Consider the following 19,771-nt stretch of genomic DNA (forward strand, 5'->3'; position numbering starts at 1 on the left):
AGAAAAAGAACTGATCAGCAAATCAGAAGATCTGGATTCTACTTTTGGTTCTGCCATTAACTAAAGAAATGCTTGAATCCAGGCTTTTAGCCTGTAAACATGGCCCTTCAAGGGGAGGTAAGAAACTGAAAAAGAGAAGTGAGACATCACTAGCTGGAATTACAATTTTAAAACATGTTAGGAAAACTATTAAGGTAAAATTCAAAGAGATTTTCTAAACCATTGTAACTTTACAAGTATTTTATATTTTTAGTATTGCCATGTGTTTCTTTGTAGTGATAAGTGGTGAAATGTTTAAAACAAAAATGTGTGTGTGTGTGTATGTGTGTGTGTGTGTGTGTGTGTGCGTGCACGTATGTGTGTGTGAATAACCAAAGAGTAGAGGTTGTAAAAATGTATGCTTATTTCAACATTTGCCAACCAAATGAGAAGGTTAGGGAAGAAAACATGCGTCTTACATTTAGGAAGATAAAAACTAATTACTATGAATCCTTAGCATTTGGAGGAATAAAGAGGTGAATGGGTACCAATGCAACTGACAGCATCATGGCACCACTTAAAGAATAGTAGTTACTCTTGTGTTTCCTGGTTAACAAAGCATTTAAAATGATAACAACTTTGCTATAATGGAAGTTATTAATTTTGGTAATTTTTATTTTAAAAATATATTGGGAAATCGAGCCGTTATTTACATTTTATCGTTTAATATTTGACATGTTTAATGTTTCAAATCAATTGTTACTCATCTTGAAGGATCTTTAGTGTAACTAAGATTGCTTGAAAATGGATTAGCGTCCTTTTGATTTCTAGCCAGAGAGACTATCTAATTGCTTGTGGCGTGCAATTATAGTCCCTTGCATTAGAAATTCTTACATGGCAAATTACAAAGCATGGGTGATAGACATCTCCTGTCACTGGGGCCCATTTAATATTTTTAATAGTTCACTCCACACATAGTGTGATGCTTGTAGTTTCTACCTGGAGAACTTATTTTCAATTACCTGTGTTGCTAGACAAGAACTGAAAGCAAGAAAAGGAAGATAACAATCATTCTATTCTGAAAAATGCAGCTTCACTTCAAAAATACAGCGTTTTGTTTTGTGTTGTTTTCATACATTAGTTATTCTCTGCTTATTTCCAAAATGGACTTAAGAATGACTTACAAGAAAAGCCATAAACAACTAGTACATAGAATATAAACACAAAGGGAAAACAAAATTAGGAAAAATAATGAGAATATGTTAATTATAAAATACAGCATAGTTTCAATAAATAAAATTTACCTATTATTTTCCTTAGCATTATGGAACATAGAGAATAGAAGAAGCAAAATAAGTTATATAGATCTTATTATGAGAAACATATTCTTTTCTATGGAGAGGCAATTTTAACATTGCTATCTAAACTTAAACAACAATTCTAACATGGGCTTTCTATAACAGACAGAGATAAACCAATGTTCCATGTTTTGAAAAGAAAAACACATGTTGTAACATATTTAAAGTTGTTTTTTTTTTATTTGTTTGTTTTTTTTTTTCTATCTTTCACAAAACTAAAGCTGATTCTTTCAGGAGTTAATGAGAAATGTTTTAAGTTCATAGCCTTTCAGGGGTCCAAAAATGCATGAAGACTATCTGGAACCCAAAGAAATCTGTATACTAGAAATATCTTAAAATCACACTAGACTGCACACTAGAAAGATATTACTTTAAACATTACTTGCTGTCGTGTCCTGCACGACAGAGCTGTGGGAAGGAAGAAGGGTGGCAGAGGGTTAAGACAGACAGTAGCCAAGAATAAAGTGCAAGCGGGGCCAAGGTTCTCAAGCCTCAAAGACTGAGCCCCAAATCAGGCCAACGCATTACTTTTATTTGTAAACAAATGAGGAAGTAAAGCTTGTTAATCTCCAGGTCTGTGAGTTACCTGCCTGCTGGCTGTTTTCCCGGAAGTCCCAGTTGTGCTCCAGCCCTACTGTGCCTTCACACACACACCTCACAGCCCCAGGGGATGGAGTCATTGTTCTGAAACCATCCATTGAAGGGGAGTGAATGATATCTTTCCATTGGGACTCAGTTTGCTGAGGCTGTCCCTTGTGATATCCTGGGAAAGGCACGGGGAACAAAGGGTCTGGCAGCTGTAAGGCAACAATTTACATTAGTCTGAGTTTTGGTGTTGATTGACAGAAAATTGGAGATTATACTCTGCAAAAAGAAAGGGTATTGAGTTCTGATAGTCTGTACTAAGTTGAGCTTTCTTGAATTTTATTTTCCCTTCTCTGTAGATATATATGAATGTACTTCTAACAGACTATAAGAAAGAAAATATGTTCTTTTGACTTTTTCAAAGATTTAAAGAACTAAGTAATGTTTTAGGGAAAATGATGGTGCTAGGAGAGAATCCATATAGCGTAAGAATTAGTTCAAAATCTGCTAAATGATTCCATTAATTACATTTCATTTTTAAAACATAGGGAAATATAAAAACAAACATGTATTTTAAAATTTAGTGATGTTCAGAGTATCATTAATTTCAACATGCCTTGGAAACTACAGATAAGAATTTGTCCTAAAATGGAGAATCAAATTTTGTCCAGCAAATCTTTAGAGATTCTCATTTATTTCCCAGAGGTAAGCCTTTCTTGGCAAATACATTCCTCAGGGCTGACTTTACACCCTTATTCCTCAGGCTATCAATCAGTGATTCAGCACGGGGTTACAAGATTATTCAATATCTGAATTAAAGCACCAAGCAAGGCACTGGGGTTGGACTGTTAATACGTGATAATTACTGGCCCATAGGCACAGAAATTTGCAATGATGTATGCACTGCAGATGAAGAATGCTCTTTGACTGGCATTTGCAGAGTAAATTTTTAATATGAAGATCCCAATATGAGTGTAGAAACAAGGATGAGAAAAAAGCAATTGAGAGACAAAAAACCAACATTTGTAAAACCTACCCTGTGGGTTACAGATGTATCTTCACAGGCTAGAGCTAAGACTGCAGGTATGTCACAGAAGTAATAGTCTACCTCATTAGAGCCACAGTAGGATAACTGGAAAGTAAGGGAGGTCAGGAAAATGGTGTGGACACAGCCAGCCATCCAGGTGTCTGTGGTCAAGATGGAACAGACCTTGTGGTTCATGATGACCATGTATCTCAAAGGATAACACATGGCAACCAAGTGGTCATAGGCCATAAATGTGTACAGAAAACACTCAGTAGAGCCCAGGAAATAATAGAAGAAGAGTTGGGCAGTACAACCCTGAAAAAGAGATACCTTGACTATGCCCTGAAAGGTATCTCAGGAGCAGTGTTGAAGGGAAACCCATGTCAAACATGGAGAGGTTTCCCAAGAAAAATTACAAAGGAGTGTGAAACTGAGAGGAGGAGATGATAGGTATAAGAACAAGATATTTCCCAGTAGATTACATAAATATGAAGATGAGAACAGGAGAAAATGGATGGGCTCTACGCCTTCTGTCTCAGGGATTCCCAGCAGTAGGAATTCAGTCATTATTTTGTGATTTCTCATTTTTATGGAAGAACCAACTTTTTGTGTCTGTGAAAAGAAATTTGCAGTTAAATTTAATATGTATTTAAATTAGCTGTGTTTAAATCAACAAAATGGAAAAGGAGAAAATGATCTAGCTATTTAAAGAGTAGTGCTTCCTGCTAGAAATGTCTTGATCTGCGTGCTTTTCTCCATACTGGATATCTCTCTGCAGTACAGTTTCTATTTACAGGTGCCCCTATTACAATCTCACCGAGAAGACTACATATTGCAGTTCCTCTCTAATTCCAGGGGCTGCAATCATTCCCAAACACAGGGTCTTTTTAGATAACCTCGGTTTTCCTCTGGACATTAATTCCTCTGAGCCAGCGACCTTATTGAGCAAGAGAATAATTAACTACTTGGTATAATTGGACCTTAGAAAATAAAGAGAGACAGAGAGAGAGAGAGAGAGAGAGAGAGGGAGAGAGAGAGGGAGAGAAAGGAGGAAACTGTTTAAAGTTTAAATCTTTTATGATTTCCTTTGTAAAGTATACTTCAGTGGAGTAATAATTTAAAAAAATAATTTGGTACATGTATCACTCATATATGTACATTTATATATTTATTACTTTTTCATGTGTATGTGTTGTTTTAATAAATTATGCTATTTTACTATACTGTACCAACAGGATTGACTTATTATAAGCAATAGTAATTGGGGTAGCTCAGAGAATTAAATAAATTAATAAAACCTAGGCCTGTGGGAGGGTGGAAACTAGGGTAGCTTCAGGGGTCTGAGCAGTAAAAATGCATAGAGCAGCCTCAGGGCACTGCCATAAGGTGATTCAGCCTCTGCTGCCTTTGCTTCTGTGTGGCTGAGCTCCAGATTCAAATCTGATTTCCTTGGCTTGGTCACAGGGTGCAGTGAAATGGAGATGGGCAGTTCTCCAAAGGGTAGGGCAAAGCCTATTGCCAGGAGAAAGGGGAGAGAAACATACTGAGAAGCCAAAAATAATTCTAAGCTACCATTTGAAGTTATCTATCTTATACCACTTGGCATCTGTTAAAGCTTTTAGTTAGATGCCTTGCATACTATTACTACTACTGCTACTACACACACACACACACACACACACACAGGTCAGTCACTTAAGGTTGCAAAATCATCCCAGAAAAAGTGCTACATACCTCATTGCTGAATATCACTATGGTCATCTTTGAAATACTCTCCTTGGAAAGCTATGCACCAATGCCAGTGCCTAGTCTACCCTTCAAAGCAATTTTGAAACTCTTTTTCTGGAATGGCCATCAGAGCTGTTGTCGTATTACCCTTGATGTCCTGAATGTCATCAAAATGTCTTCCTCTCAATATTTCCTTTACCTTTGGGTAAAGAAAGAAGTCATTGGGGGTCAGATCAGATTAGTGAGAAGGTGTTCCAATACAGTTGTTTGTTGACTGGCTAAAAACTCCCTCACAGACAGTGCCGTGTGAGCTGCTGCATTGTCGTGATGCAAGAGCCATAAATTGTTGGCAAAAAGTTCAGGTCGTTTTCGTCTAACTTTTTCATGCAGCCTTTTCAGCACTTCAAAATCGTAAACTTGGGGGCTGGCCTGGTGGCTCAGGCAGTTGGAGCTCCGTACTCCTCATGGTGAAGGCTGCCAGTTCGATTCCCACATGGCCAGTGGGCTCTCAACCACAAGGTTGCCCATTCGATTCCTTGACTCCCGCAAGGGATGGTGGGCTACGCCCCCTGCAACTAATAACGGTAACTGGACCTGGAGCTGAGCTGCGCCCTCCACAACTAGGATTGAAGGGACAACAACTTGACTTGGAAAAGAGTCCTGGAAGTACACACTGTTCCCCAATAAAGTCCTGTTCCCCTTGACCAATAAAATCTTTAAAAAAATAGTAAACTTGGTTAACTGTTTGTACAGTTGGTACAAATTCATAATGAATAATCCCTCTGATATCAAAAAAGGTTAACAACATAATTTTGACTCTTGATTTGGACTGGTGTTTAACTTTTCTGGTCATGGAGAATTGGCTGACTTCCACTGCACACTTTGATGCTTTGTTTCAGGGTCATATTGTACACCCATGTTTCATGACCAGTGATAACACGGCTCAAAACATCGTCTTGCCTCTTGAAAAGGTCTTGGCAAACTTTGACTCTTTTTTGCTTTTGTTCATCGGTGAGCTCCCTTGGGACCCTCTTTGCACACACCTTTCTCATGCCAAGATTTTCAGTTAAGATTTTCCTGACTGTTTCTCTATTGATGTTTACTTGGTCTGCTATGCTTCTCATAGTCAGCTGATGATTTTGACTCAAAATTCGACAAATTTTTGCAATGCTTTTGTCAGTTCTGCTCGTTACTGGCCACCCTGACCTCTCTTCATCAGTGATACATTTTCTCCCCTCAGAAAAATGTTTATTCCATTTGTATACTGCCGCTTTTTTAATGGCATTATCCCCATAAACGTGGACTAACATCTCCCTGATTTTACTTCCACTATTGCCCAGTTTAACAAGAAATTTAATATTCATTATTTGCTCTAAGCGGTGGCAAGTTCGCGAACTTAATTGTCAGACTGTGTGTGTGTGTGTGTGTGTGTGTGTGTGTGACACAAAAAAGCATTTCACCTTTTAGGAGATTTCATTTATTAAAGAATAACATTTGTTCAAAAAGACTTGCAATGCATACACACTGCATACTTGATAGTAAATGTTATACAAAAAAACTAAATGATAGAATAGTGTGCTTGATCTAGGTTTTCAATAAGGGACAGAGAAAGGGTGATGAGTTAGGAGCAACAGAGGGAGAAGAAAGCCATTCCACCTTTCTCTCCTTGTTTCAGCTTTTCCTCCTGTGACTGAGTGGTTAAATCAGACAGTTCCTGTGCTAGAGATCCCGTCGTCTCCAATTCAGCCAGGATGAGATAGAGTCTTCACTTCGACTCTGGTTAAGCCACATTTTCCACTCAACTTACCAGAGAACCCTGTGATAGGGATCATTGAGGTCTTGTTGCGGAAAAGCGGCGAGGACCGAGAGACTCAAGTGACACGCAGAGTTCAGGGAGAACACAGCTTTATTATGCCGGTGAGCTCAGCAGGATTATTCCCAAACACTGAGCACTTACTAGGGTCGGGCACTTTGTTTTATAGGGTTAGGCCTCTGGGTTGGGGAGGAAATCTGGCTGGGGTACCTGGGAGGTCCGTCCCTAACAGCTGTGATTGCTCAACACTGTTTTGATGGGAAAGCTTCTAACTGCTGTGTTTGCAGGAAAACTGCTCCAATGAGGTATCGGAAGAGGAGGGGGACGTCAGTCATGTAAATTTCATAATTTTAATAATTTTAGCAGCTTGGTTAAAGTGACTCCATTATGTATATTCCCTGTCCTCACTCTTTCCTCAGTAATGATAGTCATTATTCCTGTCTGAAATTAAAGCTATTTGTCTTACCATGTAAAATGCTTAGCATTGGCTTTTTAATATATATTAGCTAGACCATTTTGTTCGGTTGATCTTATCTATTACCCATCCATGTATGGCAAGTTTCTGTTGGGCTCAGTTTTCATGTGATCTCTCCAAACATACAATTTGCAAGTTACCAGTGGTCATGAGAAAATGGTGGCTATTAATTGTAACTGCTATCACTAGTAGGTCAGGCAAAAAATTGCTTATAAGACTTGTATAAATTTCTGACATTTGCTATTTTTGAAGTTTTTCCTACAATATCTACAATGGATAGCAATCACAAGACCTAAGAGTATATAAGATCTGACAATTAAGTTTGTGAACTTGTTGTAATGATGTTACTAACCTTTTGATATCAGAGAGATTATTCATTATGAATTTGTACAAACTGTATGTACACTTAACAAAGTTTATTATTTGGAAGTGATGAAAAGGATGCGTGAAAATGTTAGGTGACCTGAAGTTTTCACCAACAATTCATAGCTCTTGCATCCTGACAAAGCACCAGCTCACACGGCACTGTCTGTGAGGGAGTTTTTAGCCAGTCAACAAATAACTGTATTATAACACCCTCCCTACTCACCTGATCTGGTCCCCAATGATGTCTTTCTTTACCCGAAGATAAAGGAAATATTGAAAGGAATACATTTTGATGACATTCAGGACATCAAGTGTAATACGACGACAGCTCTGATGGCCATTCTAGAATAAAAGTTCCAAAATTGCTTTGAAGGGTGAGCTATGTTCTGGTGTTGATGAATAACTTCCCAAGTGTCACGTCCCTGCACAAAGAGAGTTGTGGGGAGTGAGGAGGGTGGCGCAAGGTTAAGAAAAGACAGTAGTCATGAATAGTGTTTAAGTGCGGAGGCCAAGGGACCAGCAGCCTCAAGGTCTGGGCTGTGGCGCCTAATCGGGTCTGTGTAATAACTTTTATTAGTTCAGTGGGGAAGTAAAGGAGATAAAGCTTGTCAATCTCGAGATCTGTGAATCCTATACATCATAATAGGAAACCGATTTAAGTCACTCACCCTTGCCTGCAGATAGCTGGACTGTAAGTTTCAACTTTCCCAAGGGACAAAAGCCTATATGCATATGAATAGTTGGAGAGCACCTCGTTGAATCACTTCCCTTGCAATTCTGGGAAGGAATGTAGCCACAGAGGCTGAGGCTTTCCTTAGCCTGAGGAAGGTGGGGGATGTGCCCACCTCCATGAACCCTGTGAGTTCTCCTGTTGGTCCCCAGCTGACTGAGTCTGGCTTGAGTTCTTCCTTCCGTGAGGAATCTTACCTGTCATTGACTGTCCAGTCATCTTTTTGGGAGCAAACAGGGAGGCACAAGGTGCAAACACAAAGGTTTAACAAAGTCCCTGAAAGGGTCCATCTTATAGACTCTCCTTTCTTTGGGGGCAGGTAGAAGGAAACAAAATGGTTAAGCTGTTGCATGGTGAGGTTAAGCTGCTGCATGGCGACACCCAAGGGGAGTACTTGGTAAGTGACTGTAGTGATATTCACCAATGAGGTATGTAGGACTTTTCCTAGGATGAGTTCGTGAACTTAGTTGTCTGGTCTTGTATACAACTACCCTCATTTATATGCATTTATTTACTAATCAAATAGTTTAATGTATTTGTATATTTATTTATTTAAAGGTTTATAAGTTTTAAGAGTACATAAAGGGTTACGTGTGATAAGAATAACAAGAAATCTTTGGTGAATTGCTATGGAAACATCAGAGCAGAGACAATGAACAAAACAAGACTTAAATGAAACTCCATGATGACAAAGGTAGTGGAGAACAGCAGCAAATTAGAGGATGAGCAAAACAACTTATTGAAAGCCTGTTCCAAACCAGCGTTAAGAATTCTATGTGGCAACACAAATAGTTTTTATTTCAAGAAGGGAAGTGACTCTCAGAAGAACACAATGAAAATGGGCGGCTTTCTATGGTCAAGACACCCTGGATATTTACGGCATATGTGTGACATTGGTGGGTGCTGAAATGAATTGAATATGTTTTTCATAATGTAGAGATCCTTTTCCATTTTATGCGAATATGCTTTTCATATTAATAAAATATAGTGTTCTTAAAATTACTCTTTTTATTGATCATAATCAGTATTAGGTAGGATACGGGTTGTGTAGCACAAATCCTAATTCAATTAACCATTGTAACTCACAGAGAAATTCAGTACTTTCTCATGTAAAAGTCTGTGCTAATACAGCAGTTCTACTCTATGAAAGCCTCAGGGTCTTAGGATCCTTCTATCTTGTTGCTTCTCCATTCTTATGGGTTATCACCGTAGTCTTCATGGTCCAAAATTGCCCACTAGTGAGTAGGAATGAAGAAAATTGGAGGGGAGGTTATACTCTTTTCTTTGAAAGGGTGTGATGTGGTATTGCAAACATCATTTCTTGTAACCCTTGGGCCAGAATTTAGTCATAAGTTCACACCTGGCTTTAAGGGAGGCTGGGAAATGTCTTTCTTCAGAATGACCATAGAGTTGGCTAAACTTGGCTGAAGTTGAGAACTAACATTGGACAATACTTAGCAACATTCAGTTGCAAAGACAGACTTTCAGGTTGAGGTACCTAATCTAAATTAGCCTCTATTCATTCTCTATTATACCACATGTTTTGTTTCCTTTAAGCACTTTCACTACTGGATATTTTCTTGTTTATTATTTGTTTATTGAATATTTCCTCCCCCTGCAAAGTATGGTCAAGGTGGGTAAACATTTTTGTCTTGTTATTTCCATAATGCCGAAGTCCAGAACAATGCCTTGCATATAGTAGAAGCCCAATACATGTATGTTGACTAAAAGAATGAATTATATGTTTCTCTTTCAGAAGTTTGATCATTGGATTCATTAAATAGTTTACATGAAAAGAATGAAATTATTCATTGTGTTTAAACAAAATATGAATAAGTAGATAAATAAAATGCATTTATATTTTTAATAGCTATAAAGGACTATTTAATAGTATATATTGTGCCAAGTTCAGTAGCCCTTCCAACAACCAACATCATGTGTATGTTTCCTGATTCAGTTCTTTCCAACCAAGCTGCCATGTCTGGTCTGTGGCAGACTTCTAGTTCTAACCTCTTTCGTCCAGCTGGACCAGATAATGAAATTTACTCAGTTTTCCAACTTCCCCTCGTTGTTGCCCAGATACTTCAGCCAACAGAAAGAAGTTACAACCACAAGAAACAATACCAGACATAATTTCTATTAAGATAAAAGGATTATTCCCTCTCACAATTAGTTTGATACATGTAAAGTACATGGTCTTAGAGCCTAATACTGGTAAAATAGAATCTGTGCTTATTTTGTGCTTTACTATATGTGTGTGTGTGTGTGTGTGTGTGTGCGCGCGCACGTGCGCATGTGTAGATACATACAGAGGGTGCCAAAAAAATGTATACACATTTTAAGAAAGGAAAAACTGTATTAATATATACCAATAACGAAAGATGAGTACAAGTCACGTTTGACTTCTGCAATTACAAGAGGTGCTCAAAGTGGTTACCATCAGTGTCCAGACACTTCTGATTATGGCGAACTGCTGCTTGAGGAACATTGACCAAAGTATTAACAACCCTTAAAATGTATATACATGTTTTTGGCACCCCCGGCCTGTATATATATACACACACACACACACACACACTTTCACATCTATTAATATCCATTGGATTATTAAAAACACCCAGGAAGGTAGGTATGTCATTATCCCCATTTTACAGATAAGAGAACACAATCAAAGACAGTAAATGTGCCACAATGAATACATTGCAGAGACCAAAATCAGGCTGAGTCTTCAATACACAGATTCTTTCCCCTACACGGATTCTCCACAGCAATATGACTCTTTCTTTAAGTCTCAGATTTAATGGGATATTTTTAAGTAGAACAAACATAGGGAACTTCCTCACTTCTAATATCTCTTAACCAGGAAAATGAGCACAGATATTCTCAGTTACTTGTGTTATCACCCCCCAAAACTTGATTTAAGCTCCTGATGAAAAACCCATAATGACTCATGACTGCAGCACTTGGTTCCTGTGCTCACTGTCCTGGCTCCTCATCGCGCCCCCCCACCGCAGCCCCCATTTTGTAGGGAGGATACAATCCTGGAACAAATGACTCAAATTAGAGTTGAAAAGTCAATGACATAAAGCCCATAAAGTTCAGGGCCTAGCACACAGTATTATTAGCAGGGCCTAGTACACAGTGAACCCTTGGTAATTAAGTCTATTACAGAAATATGTAGTTTTTGATATCATTGTTGATGTTACTATTACAGCATTTTCACTTGAAAAAATCCTTTCCCTTTGCCTCCCCTCTGATTGTCTCTTAGCCTAGACCAGGCAAAGGAAAAAAAGCAAACATTCCAGGGTTGAAGAATGTTCCTTTGATCCAGAGAAAAGCTAATGTTAGAATACTTGTTTAAGAATTTCCCGCCGATCCCTTAGTCACGTAGTCGCTACTTTATAACCGGTCCCTAGAAGGGGGCGGGTCTTCCTGAAAATTTTCAGGCAGATGTTTTCTCTTTGCAGTGACTCAGAGGCTCGGGACTGCTGGACAGGGTAGGTGAGCAGGAGGCCCGCGCTGGGGCCGCATCCCGCCCCTTCACCCCGGAGGACCAAAGCTCTCCCACTCTGACTCCCTTTCTTCGTCTCCAAATCTGTTGGGGCTTATTTGACTGCAAACCCAAGTGTGTGTATGTGTATGTGGGGGAGCAATTTAGTCCCGGTGGGCGATCCCCTGGGTATTTCCGCAGGTTTGGCAGTTCAGGGGAATCTTGGGGAGGGGCGAGGCTGGAAGGGGAGATTTAGCCATATCCGAATCATCTCAAGAACCGTCTTCTGACTTTTCTTCTCTTTTACTTTGCTCTTCTCTCCCTCCCTCCCTCCCTCCCTTCCTCTTTCATAGGGACCATTAGCGTTTCCTCAATTTTGTGTAAATTTGTGCTGCTGAAAAGGAACTTCAAGCCTCCCTTTTCCCCCTACCCAACCCCACCCCTCATCCCCAAGTCAGGTTGGAGCCCCTAAGCCCTTCTATGCAGACATTCAAGGGATCAATTCTGGTCTCTTCAGTTACTACTTGGATACTGGAAATCTAGGACTGAAAAATTAAAGGTTAAATCACCCCCGATTCTGTCCAAGGCCCGCTCTGTATCCGTATCGCCTCTGCGGCTGGATTCCGGTGCTCCGCTTGTCCCCGCAACAGGCGGCGGGGTGTGGCCACCGAGTGCGGCCCGCTCCGCCCTCTGCCGGCTGGTGGGGGAACCGCACTGCGCCCCTTTGGAACCTGCGGGTCCAGCACGCAGGAAGACCCTTGGCTCAGTGAGCCGCACTCTGTTCTCCCAGCCGCCTCAGAGTCAAGGCTTTGACCTTGGTCAGTTGCTATGGTCAGTCTGCCTTGCTTGTTGCTGGGTACATTTCTGCAGTGCCATCCTGAGGGAGGGAGAACTAATTCTGACCCAGCATAGTTTGTACTGGGTGCAGAACAGCACATTTCCTTCAATGAGCCCTTTGTTCTAGGGTTAAAATCAGGAGAGAACCGTTTCTTTGTAGGAGACACCCTCTGCTTCTGTCTCTTCACCTGAAAGTCACCTCCCTTGGTGAGTCCTACCGAGCCTTACAGATTTGGTTGCCTGACAGTTTCTTCAGCTTTTGTACCCTTGTGTGCCATGTCTTTCTCTTGCTTTAAGCTCCCTGCTGGTGTTATTAGAAAGTGTTCCCTCCCCTAGCTTCAACCTGTTTTGCCAGAGAACTTACCCCAATCAAGTGTCTGCATGGAAACCCTTTTCCTGAGCATCCACCCCTCTTTCCACAATCCCTTCTGCCCTCTATTTCTGTTAAGTGTGAGCCATTTTGCCACCATGTGTTTTTATCCAATTCCTCAAAATGAAAACAGACACAGAACAAAAAGCCTGATTTATTGGTGCTGATTTGTGGGGGTGGAGCATGATGTATGAGAAACACCATTGCTGTCAGATGGGTGAGCAACATGGCCATTGTTCTGGGTTGGAGTAGGGTGTGTTTTACATGGTGATTGGGATTTATAGGCACAGAGGACCTGTAAATAGTCCTGTCAAGTCATTCTAGGAAGGAAAATTACCTTTCTCAAGAGCCAGTATGTTTTTCTGGGCGTTAGTTTCCTGAGTGAAGGTTGAGGTTCCCAGTGACTCATTTGCCTCTGAGACTCTGGATAAACACAGTAGTTTCACTTTTCATGGGCATTCTCTGTGCACCAGGCAATTCCATTTAGCTCATTAAAGTGTATTTTCAGTGAAAATCCCCCTTATTGGTGCTGGCCATTGCAGCTCAGGTCTCCCTTTGACAGAACAGGGAGAAGCAAGCTCACAGATGACTCGGTTCAGAAAGGTTGGAGGGCAGCTTCCAGTGGTATTCGGGCCAATCACTAGGACCAGATCCACCTGTAGATTCTCTGAATAAATGAATCACAATGCAAATCATAATCTAGGTACATAAATGTATCCCTTTGTTGCCATATTACATGAAATGTTTGTCTACGATTATAATAAAATTCGGAAGGTATGTTTAGGATGGTCTGATTTAAAATAGAAGACATGTTGCATATGTGATATATTAATATCTTGGACAGAGAAAACAAGCAGTAGTTTTGATTATGAGCCCCAAAGAAAAGTCGCAAAGTAAGTGATCCAAATTGCAGGGGTCCATTTTGCAACTTCGTATGTGCAAGTCTCTACTATTAGCAGGACCCAAAGTAATAGCAAAGGCCTGTTTAACACCAGTAACAATAACAAGAACAATACTAATGTCCATCATCATTAAGTGCTTCCTATTGGTCAGGCACCATTCTAGGTACTTCATATATATTAATTCACATATGCATACACAATATATAGGTATTATGGTTTTCATTTTAGAAAGCATACAGAATTTCAGAGGAATTACATTAATTACTTATTGAATATACCTAAGGAGTGGTATATTAAATACGCTTTTGAAAAAGTGGAGCTGGTGTTTGAACCAGCCTTAGGGTGTTTCAGAGATTTCCTGTTTAGTGGATACTTGGTGAGCTTCCCCACTTGGGTCTGGCATTTAGAAGGAGCCTTACTATTGGTACCTTTGGCCCCTTTTCAGCTTTTTTCTCCTCCCTAGCTCCATCATTAACCCTGTGACTATATTTTTATGCTGGAGACAAGCACATAAGGTAATGGTATTTGAATAGATAATCCCCCACATGTCACTCTGTTCATGATGTGTCTTTTCCATAGTAGCCCTGTGTCGCCATGGTGCGCCCCTGTGGCCTACTAACCCGCCTGGAGGAACCAGGTGAGCCTGATTCGTGACTTTCACATGCCATTCAAACACTTACTTATACCTAGCACAATGCCTGGCCTGCAGGCAGCATTCTATTAAAGTTTGGTGAACTCTTGAAATTTGGTCTATCTCCAGTGCCACTGAAGAGCATCTCTGTGACCTTGTCCATTTGTGAGTTTGTGGCTGGTGTGTCTGCTACCTTAAATTATGAGAATGTGGAGAAAACTCCTTTGGAGGCCTTCTTTGTATTCCCCATGGATGAAGACTCAGCGGTCTATAGTTTCGAGGCCGTGGTGGATGGGAAGAAAATTATGGCAGAATTACAGGACAAGATGAAGGTATTAGGGATGAGTACATTATCTCCTCCCTTTTTATTTCCTTAATGAATACTCTTTAGGATCTCTAGCAAATGCAACTTCAGAGATATACTGATATTGAGTATATGTCACTATATCAGCTTTTCCCTCCACTCCTCTCTAGCTGCGATTTTCCTCAAAGCATTTGGAGGGAAAAATCAACGAAGCACTCAAAGTATAGCTGTGAACTTGGCAAGACAAATCATAGTCCCTCCTCACCAGTCTTTGTTTTCTGTACCACTCGTCTCTTTGTCAGCCCTGTCACCTTTGACACCACCTTCCTTTCTCTGTTCTCCCTAGGCCCACGGCAACTATGAGAATGCTATCAGCCAGGGCCACCAAGCCTTCCTATTGGAGGAGGACAAGAGCTCCAGGGATGTCTTCTGTTGTAATGTGGGGAACCTCCATCCTGGGTCGAAGGCGGCACTCACCCTGAAGTACGTGCAGGAGCTGCCCCTGGAAGCAGATGGCGCCCTGCGCTATGTGCTCCCAGCTATTCTGAATCCTCGGTACCAACTCTCTGGTGAGTATCTGCTCTCTTTGAATAACAGTGGTGGGTGACACAACTGGGGAAATCCCTACAAAGTTGTAGGGGTTTTAAAAAGTATGGGAAGGGAAAACACAACTAAGGTAACTTTTTGTAGGATGGCCTGAGGACAGTTGCCTTAAAATGAAGACTCCTGTAGTCCCATTGGAGGACCTGCCCTACACACTCAGCATGGTTGCCACCATCAGTTCCCAGCATGGCATCCAGAGAATCCAATGCAACTGCCCCTTGAGTCCCATTGAGTACCTTGGAGAGGATAAGACATCTGCTCAGGTAATTACTAAGACAACACTGTTGTTGCCAGCACCCCTATTCTTAGGTCCTAATTTGATTGTTTACTATGTGTTTCCTAAATGTTCCTTACTTTTCCCTATCACCCCAGAGGGAATCACACTGCTCCTTCTTTATCCCCATTCAATCTCCAGAATCTCATCTCCATTCTTACCCCTGCTCCTGACTGTGCTCGCTCATGGAAGAAGCCTGTAGTCCTCAGCTCTGACCTCAGCCCCAAGTAGCAATCACTGATAATGCTAACATGGCTTCTTTGCCTGTTCCCAACTCAGACTTCCTTGGCTGATGGACACAAGTTTGATCGAGATGTGGAACTCCTAATTTACTACAATGAGGTACACACCCCCAGTGTAGCTGTGGAGATGGGGAAACCTACAACGGAGCCAGGTATTTTCTTTCTCCCTTTGTAGTTACTTATAAGGGATTTCTCCTGTTTTGGAATTACCCTCAAATTACCTTCACTTTTCTTTCCTTCTATTCAGTAGTAGGTAAAAAACTGAAATAGCTTTGGCATGGAAAAATAGTTCAGGTCAATGAATATCAGGTGACTATGTCTTATAGGCAAATTTAAGTGAATCAGTGATAATTGGACAAAGGATATGAACAAATAATTCACAAGAGGAAACAGATAATTTAAAACATATGACAGTGATCAGTCTCTATAAGAGCAAATAAAAATAAAATTTAAAAAGTGATGTAACATTTTCACTTGTCAAATTTTTAAAGGTTTCTAAATCTAATGCTTCATGCTTTAAACGGTGAGGTAAATTTGGCACTCTCATACCGAGATTGCTTGAAGAAAAACAATTTGGTATCAAACTTCTGAGAAGAAATTTGGCCATATGTGTCAAAATAATTGTTCATTTTGGTAATTCTAATGTTGAGAAGGTTACCTAATGAAATAAATTTAACTATAAGTAAAATTATGCACTGAAATATCCTCTGCCATTTTAATAATATCAAAGATTAGTCAGCAATCAAAATGTCTTGCAATATCTAAATTCACTGTGCTAGATATACTTGATGAGTTATTATGCAGCTATGAAAATAATGTATATTGACAGATTAAATAATATGGGAAAAAGGCTTCAAAAGAATGTTAAGTTAAAGAAAATTTAGTTATACAGATTATTATAAAAAATAATCTGCATTAAGAAAAACGTTTAAACCATAGAAAATATGCAAGTAGTCATTGTGATTAGATTAAGACTAAGTTTCCTTTCTTAATTTTTTTATCTAATAAATATATTTTATTGATTGATTAATCACAACAACGTGTAATCTCACCTGGGGTTCTTTTTCTGTCTTTTCTTTTTGTGGTAAAATTTATTATAACTTTTTAAGTATATGGTTCTGTTGCCTTATGTACATTCACCTTTTTGTGTAACCATCGCCACCATCCATCTCCAGAGCTTTTGTCTTACCCTAGTTTCTTAATTTCTAAGACTAACTTTAGTTTCTTAATAAGTTAATTTTTTAATTTCTTTAATTTCTCTTATTTTCTAAAATTTCCTTAACATATGTATACTTTTCCTAATAATTATAACTAGTGTAACCCTTGCAATCTGTCGCTATCTTGGGGCCTTCCTGGACTGCCATGCCCTTGGATTGCAGGGACCATGAAGCATAACTGGAGACAGACTCCCACTTCTGAAGCATTTTCCACATTTGTGGAATGGAAGCGTCCTTGTGGACAATAATAGTCAAAATGCTATGTCTTGGGTTAGGCTCTTACTTCTTCTATAACTGCAACTGCTATAAAGACAGTTCCCTGTAGCTGGTCTTCAGTGGGCCGTCTTTCTCATTGTTCACGCTTGGCAAAGGTAGCTTCACACTTGAGCTCAGGGATTGGAACTCGTTAGTTTGCACTCACTTGTTCAACCATTTTTGCTTAGGGACAGCTGTCCATGCTACACCTCTTAGAGGGGGCTCCCAACCTCAACCAAATTTGCTCCAGTTCTTCTTTCATGAAGCTCCGTGGAAGCTCTTTGTACATTAGTTACCTGGTTTTGTCCTTTCCTTTTGTCAAGTTCCTCCTTGGGTGCCCATGAAATACTCCCACAATAGTGATCTGGTTTTCGGTCAGGATTGTTTTAATCCACCAGAGAAAGATTTTAAATGTTGGATCTTAAAAGGTAATGATTGAGATCTCAATCCCTTTCCTTCCAAGAAGTTCCATTGGCCCCTTTGCAGATTTCTTCATCTGTTCCTTATGACCAGCTCTGTAGGCCATAGGGGGACTTTATGAGTCTTGTGAATCGCCTTCAGGGCTGCTCAAATCTTGCTTTTCTGGCATGTGTTTGGTCAGGATGACTTGCTGTTCCCATCTATACAAAGAAGTAAATGACAACTGGCAGCTTGGGTCACTAAAACCATTTAGAGTTATGCTAAATGAAGCATACCATTACATGCCGAAAATGCAAAATAGACTTTTTAAAACCTTAGAATGTACTTACCATGTTAAGAATGTCACTTTTTAGAAAATATATATTTATAATTTAATAGAAATGGTTATATAAAAACAAAATGTATAAAGAATTTTATAAAATAATTATAAAGAGATTAATCTGCGTTAAGCTCTAGATTGAGTTCCTTAAGTGTATTATGTCACTTAATCCTTAAAATAATCTGGAGGTAGATATTACTACCTTGATTCTTTAGATGAGGAGCCTGAAGCTAGCAAGCAGAAGAGTGAGGGTTTGAAATGCCTCATTTAAAAATGAGGGAGCAGAGACTTGTGGAGTTGAAAATAATTTGAGCCAAGCCAAAAGAATTATAGTCGATAACACATGTATAGTGCTTACTGTGTATCTGGCATTGTTCTAAACAGTTTAGATATATCACCTCATTTCATTCTCATGGCAACTCTTCTCACATATCACTATAGTGCCAGTCCAACTATATCCAGTTATCTCTCAGAATGGAAAGGAATCTACCTTGCCCGTTAAAAAAAGCTACACATCTACCATATGTCCAGAAATCTGGATTGTGTAAAAGTTATTTTTGAACCAAGGTGCTATCAAGTATTTGCTGAACCTCACCCATTTTATTTGGAAGCAGTTTGGTTGTTGGGGGTATACCATGGGTAAGAGAGTAAACTGAGCCAGGTCCTGTAGTCACACTGAATCCCAGCGTTACTGAGAATTTAAACCTATAATCCTGGAATCACTATAAAAATAGGATATTGGAATTAGATTCTATGTCTTCTTATATGAATAGTCTCTGAACTGTTAAACTACAATTGATATAAACCAGCCATGCTCATTACATCTCTCTCTTAATACTAACATTTCAATTCCTGCATCACTTTTGATTTGCTGTGCAAAATAAAAATCAGTTTTGTGTTTGACAACTTGGTGACATAGGCCGGCTCCCATAGTTTCCTCGATACTATTGTTTGGATGATGCTATTAGAGTTCCAGCACACATTGCAGTGCTTCTCTTTCTTGGTTTGGGAGAGTATCAGTAAGGACTTCATAACCAAAGCAGATATACTTTTCTTGGTGTGCACGACACTCATATTCTCAGCACTTGTAAATTGTCAACATAAGAATTGTCCATATGAGCATCATTTTTTCAAAGCTGTAATTAAAGACTTAAACAAGGACCCATGTGAGAAATTTCCCATTGATTTGATTTGAAGAGAGTGTGTCTCTGTAAATAGTATACTAGCTTGATTTTTCTGACAAATGCTGGAACATTTTAACTTAATGTATTTCACTCATTTGCATAGCTGCTAGTAAACTAGCATCCAATTATAGTATTTTATTTATTGCTTGTGCCTGGTGACCTCTACTGTCTTTTTTTTTTTTTTCATATCTATTCTGCTTCTGTATCTTTGATGCTTACAACTCACCTCAAACCCTTTCCCAGCAGATATAGTATAAAGATCAAGCAGTGTTTTAGATTTGAGTTTTCTCAGCTTCCTATGTAAATCACTGCAATTGATTCTTGGGGTCTTTAGTATGTATTCTTGAGTTCCTGTTAACCTTACAGTGTCCTTATCCTTTCTGAGTAGACTGTTTGATGGGAGATCCGTGTGCAATGGTGAGTTTCTACCCGAATATTCCAGAAGCTCAGCCACCAATTACCTGTGGAGAATTTGTCTTCCTCATGGACCGCTCAGGAAGTATGGGGGGCCCAATGAGTAAACAGGATAAATCTCAGCTGCGCATAGAGGCAGCCAAGGTAAAACTAGTTCTTTTCTTTTTCTGGTCACATCCTCAAGTGAAGATGAATCTTAGGGGTTAAATTAGGGCCCCGCTGGAACTTTGGGTCTGTTTCATCTGAAC

General features: G+C 39.6%; 1 protein-coding gene and 1 pseudogene across 6 annotated transcripts in view; one reads left to right on the top strand and one right to left on the bottom strand.

Annotated features, from left to right (window-relative positions):
* Window positions 1-2,610: 2,610 nt before the first annotated feature.
* On the bottom strand, window positions 2,611-3,534 carry LOC141569173 (putative olfactory receptor 10D4; annotated as a pseudogene).
* A 7,961-nt stretch (window positions 3,535-11,495) lies between these two features.
* VWA5A (von Willebrand factor A domain containing 5A) overlaps window positions 11,496-19,771 on the top strand; it is a 29,782-nt gene continuing 21,506 nt past the window's right edge. For 2 of the 6 annotated variants that reach the window (XM_019747422.2, XM_074321938.1), the window contains exons 1-7: window positions 11,496-11,558; window positions 14,240-14,297; window positions 14,421-14,623; window positions 14,942-15,164; window positions 15,286-15,461; window positions 15,752-15,866; window positions 19,498-19,667. In XM_019747422.2, coding sequence (XP_019602981.2) covers window positions 14,255-14,297; window positions 14,421-14,623; window positions 14,942-15,164; window positions 15,286-15,461; window positions 15,752-15,866; window positions 19,498-19,667 — 930 coding nt within the window. In that variant the 5' untranslated portion in view covers window positions 11,496-11,558; window positions 14,240-14,254. Of the gene's footprint in view, window positions 11,559-12,548; window positions 12,596-14,239; window positions 14,298-14,420; window positions 14,624-14,941; window positions 15,165-15,285; window positions 15,462-15,751; window positions 15,867-19,497; window positions 19,668-19,771 lie in introns of all 6 variants that reach the window. The other 4 variants (XM_019747426.2, XM_019747421.2, XM_019747423.2 and 1 more) reach the window with 4 other exon arrangements.

The sequence above is a fragment of the Rhinolophus sinicus genome, linkage group LG16, assembly GCF_036562045.2.
Source record: "Rhinolophus sinicus isolate RSC01 linkage group LG16, ASM3656204v1, whole genome shotgun sequence".
Lineage (NCBI taxonomy): Eukaryota > Metazoa > Chordata > Mammalia > Chiroptera > Rhinolophidae > Rhinolophus > Rhinolophus sinicus.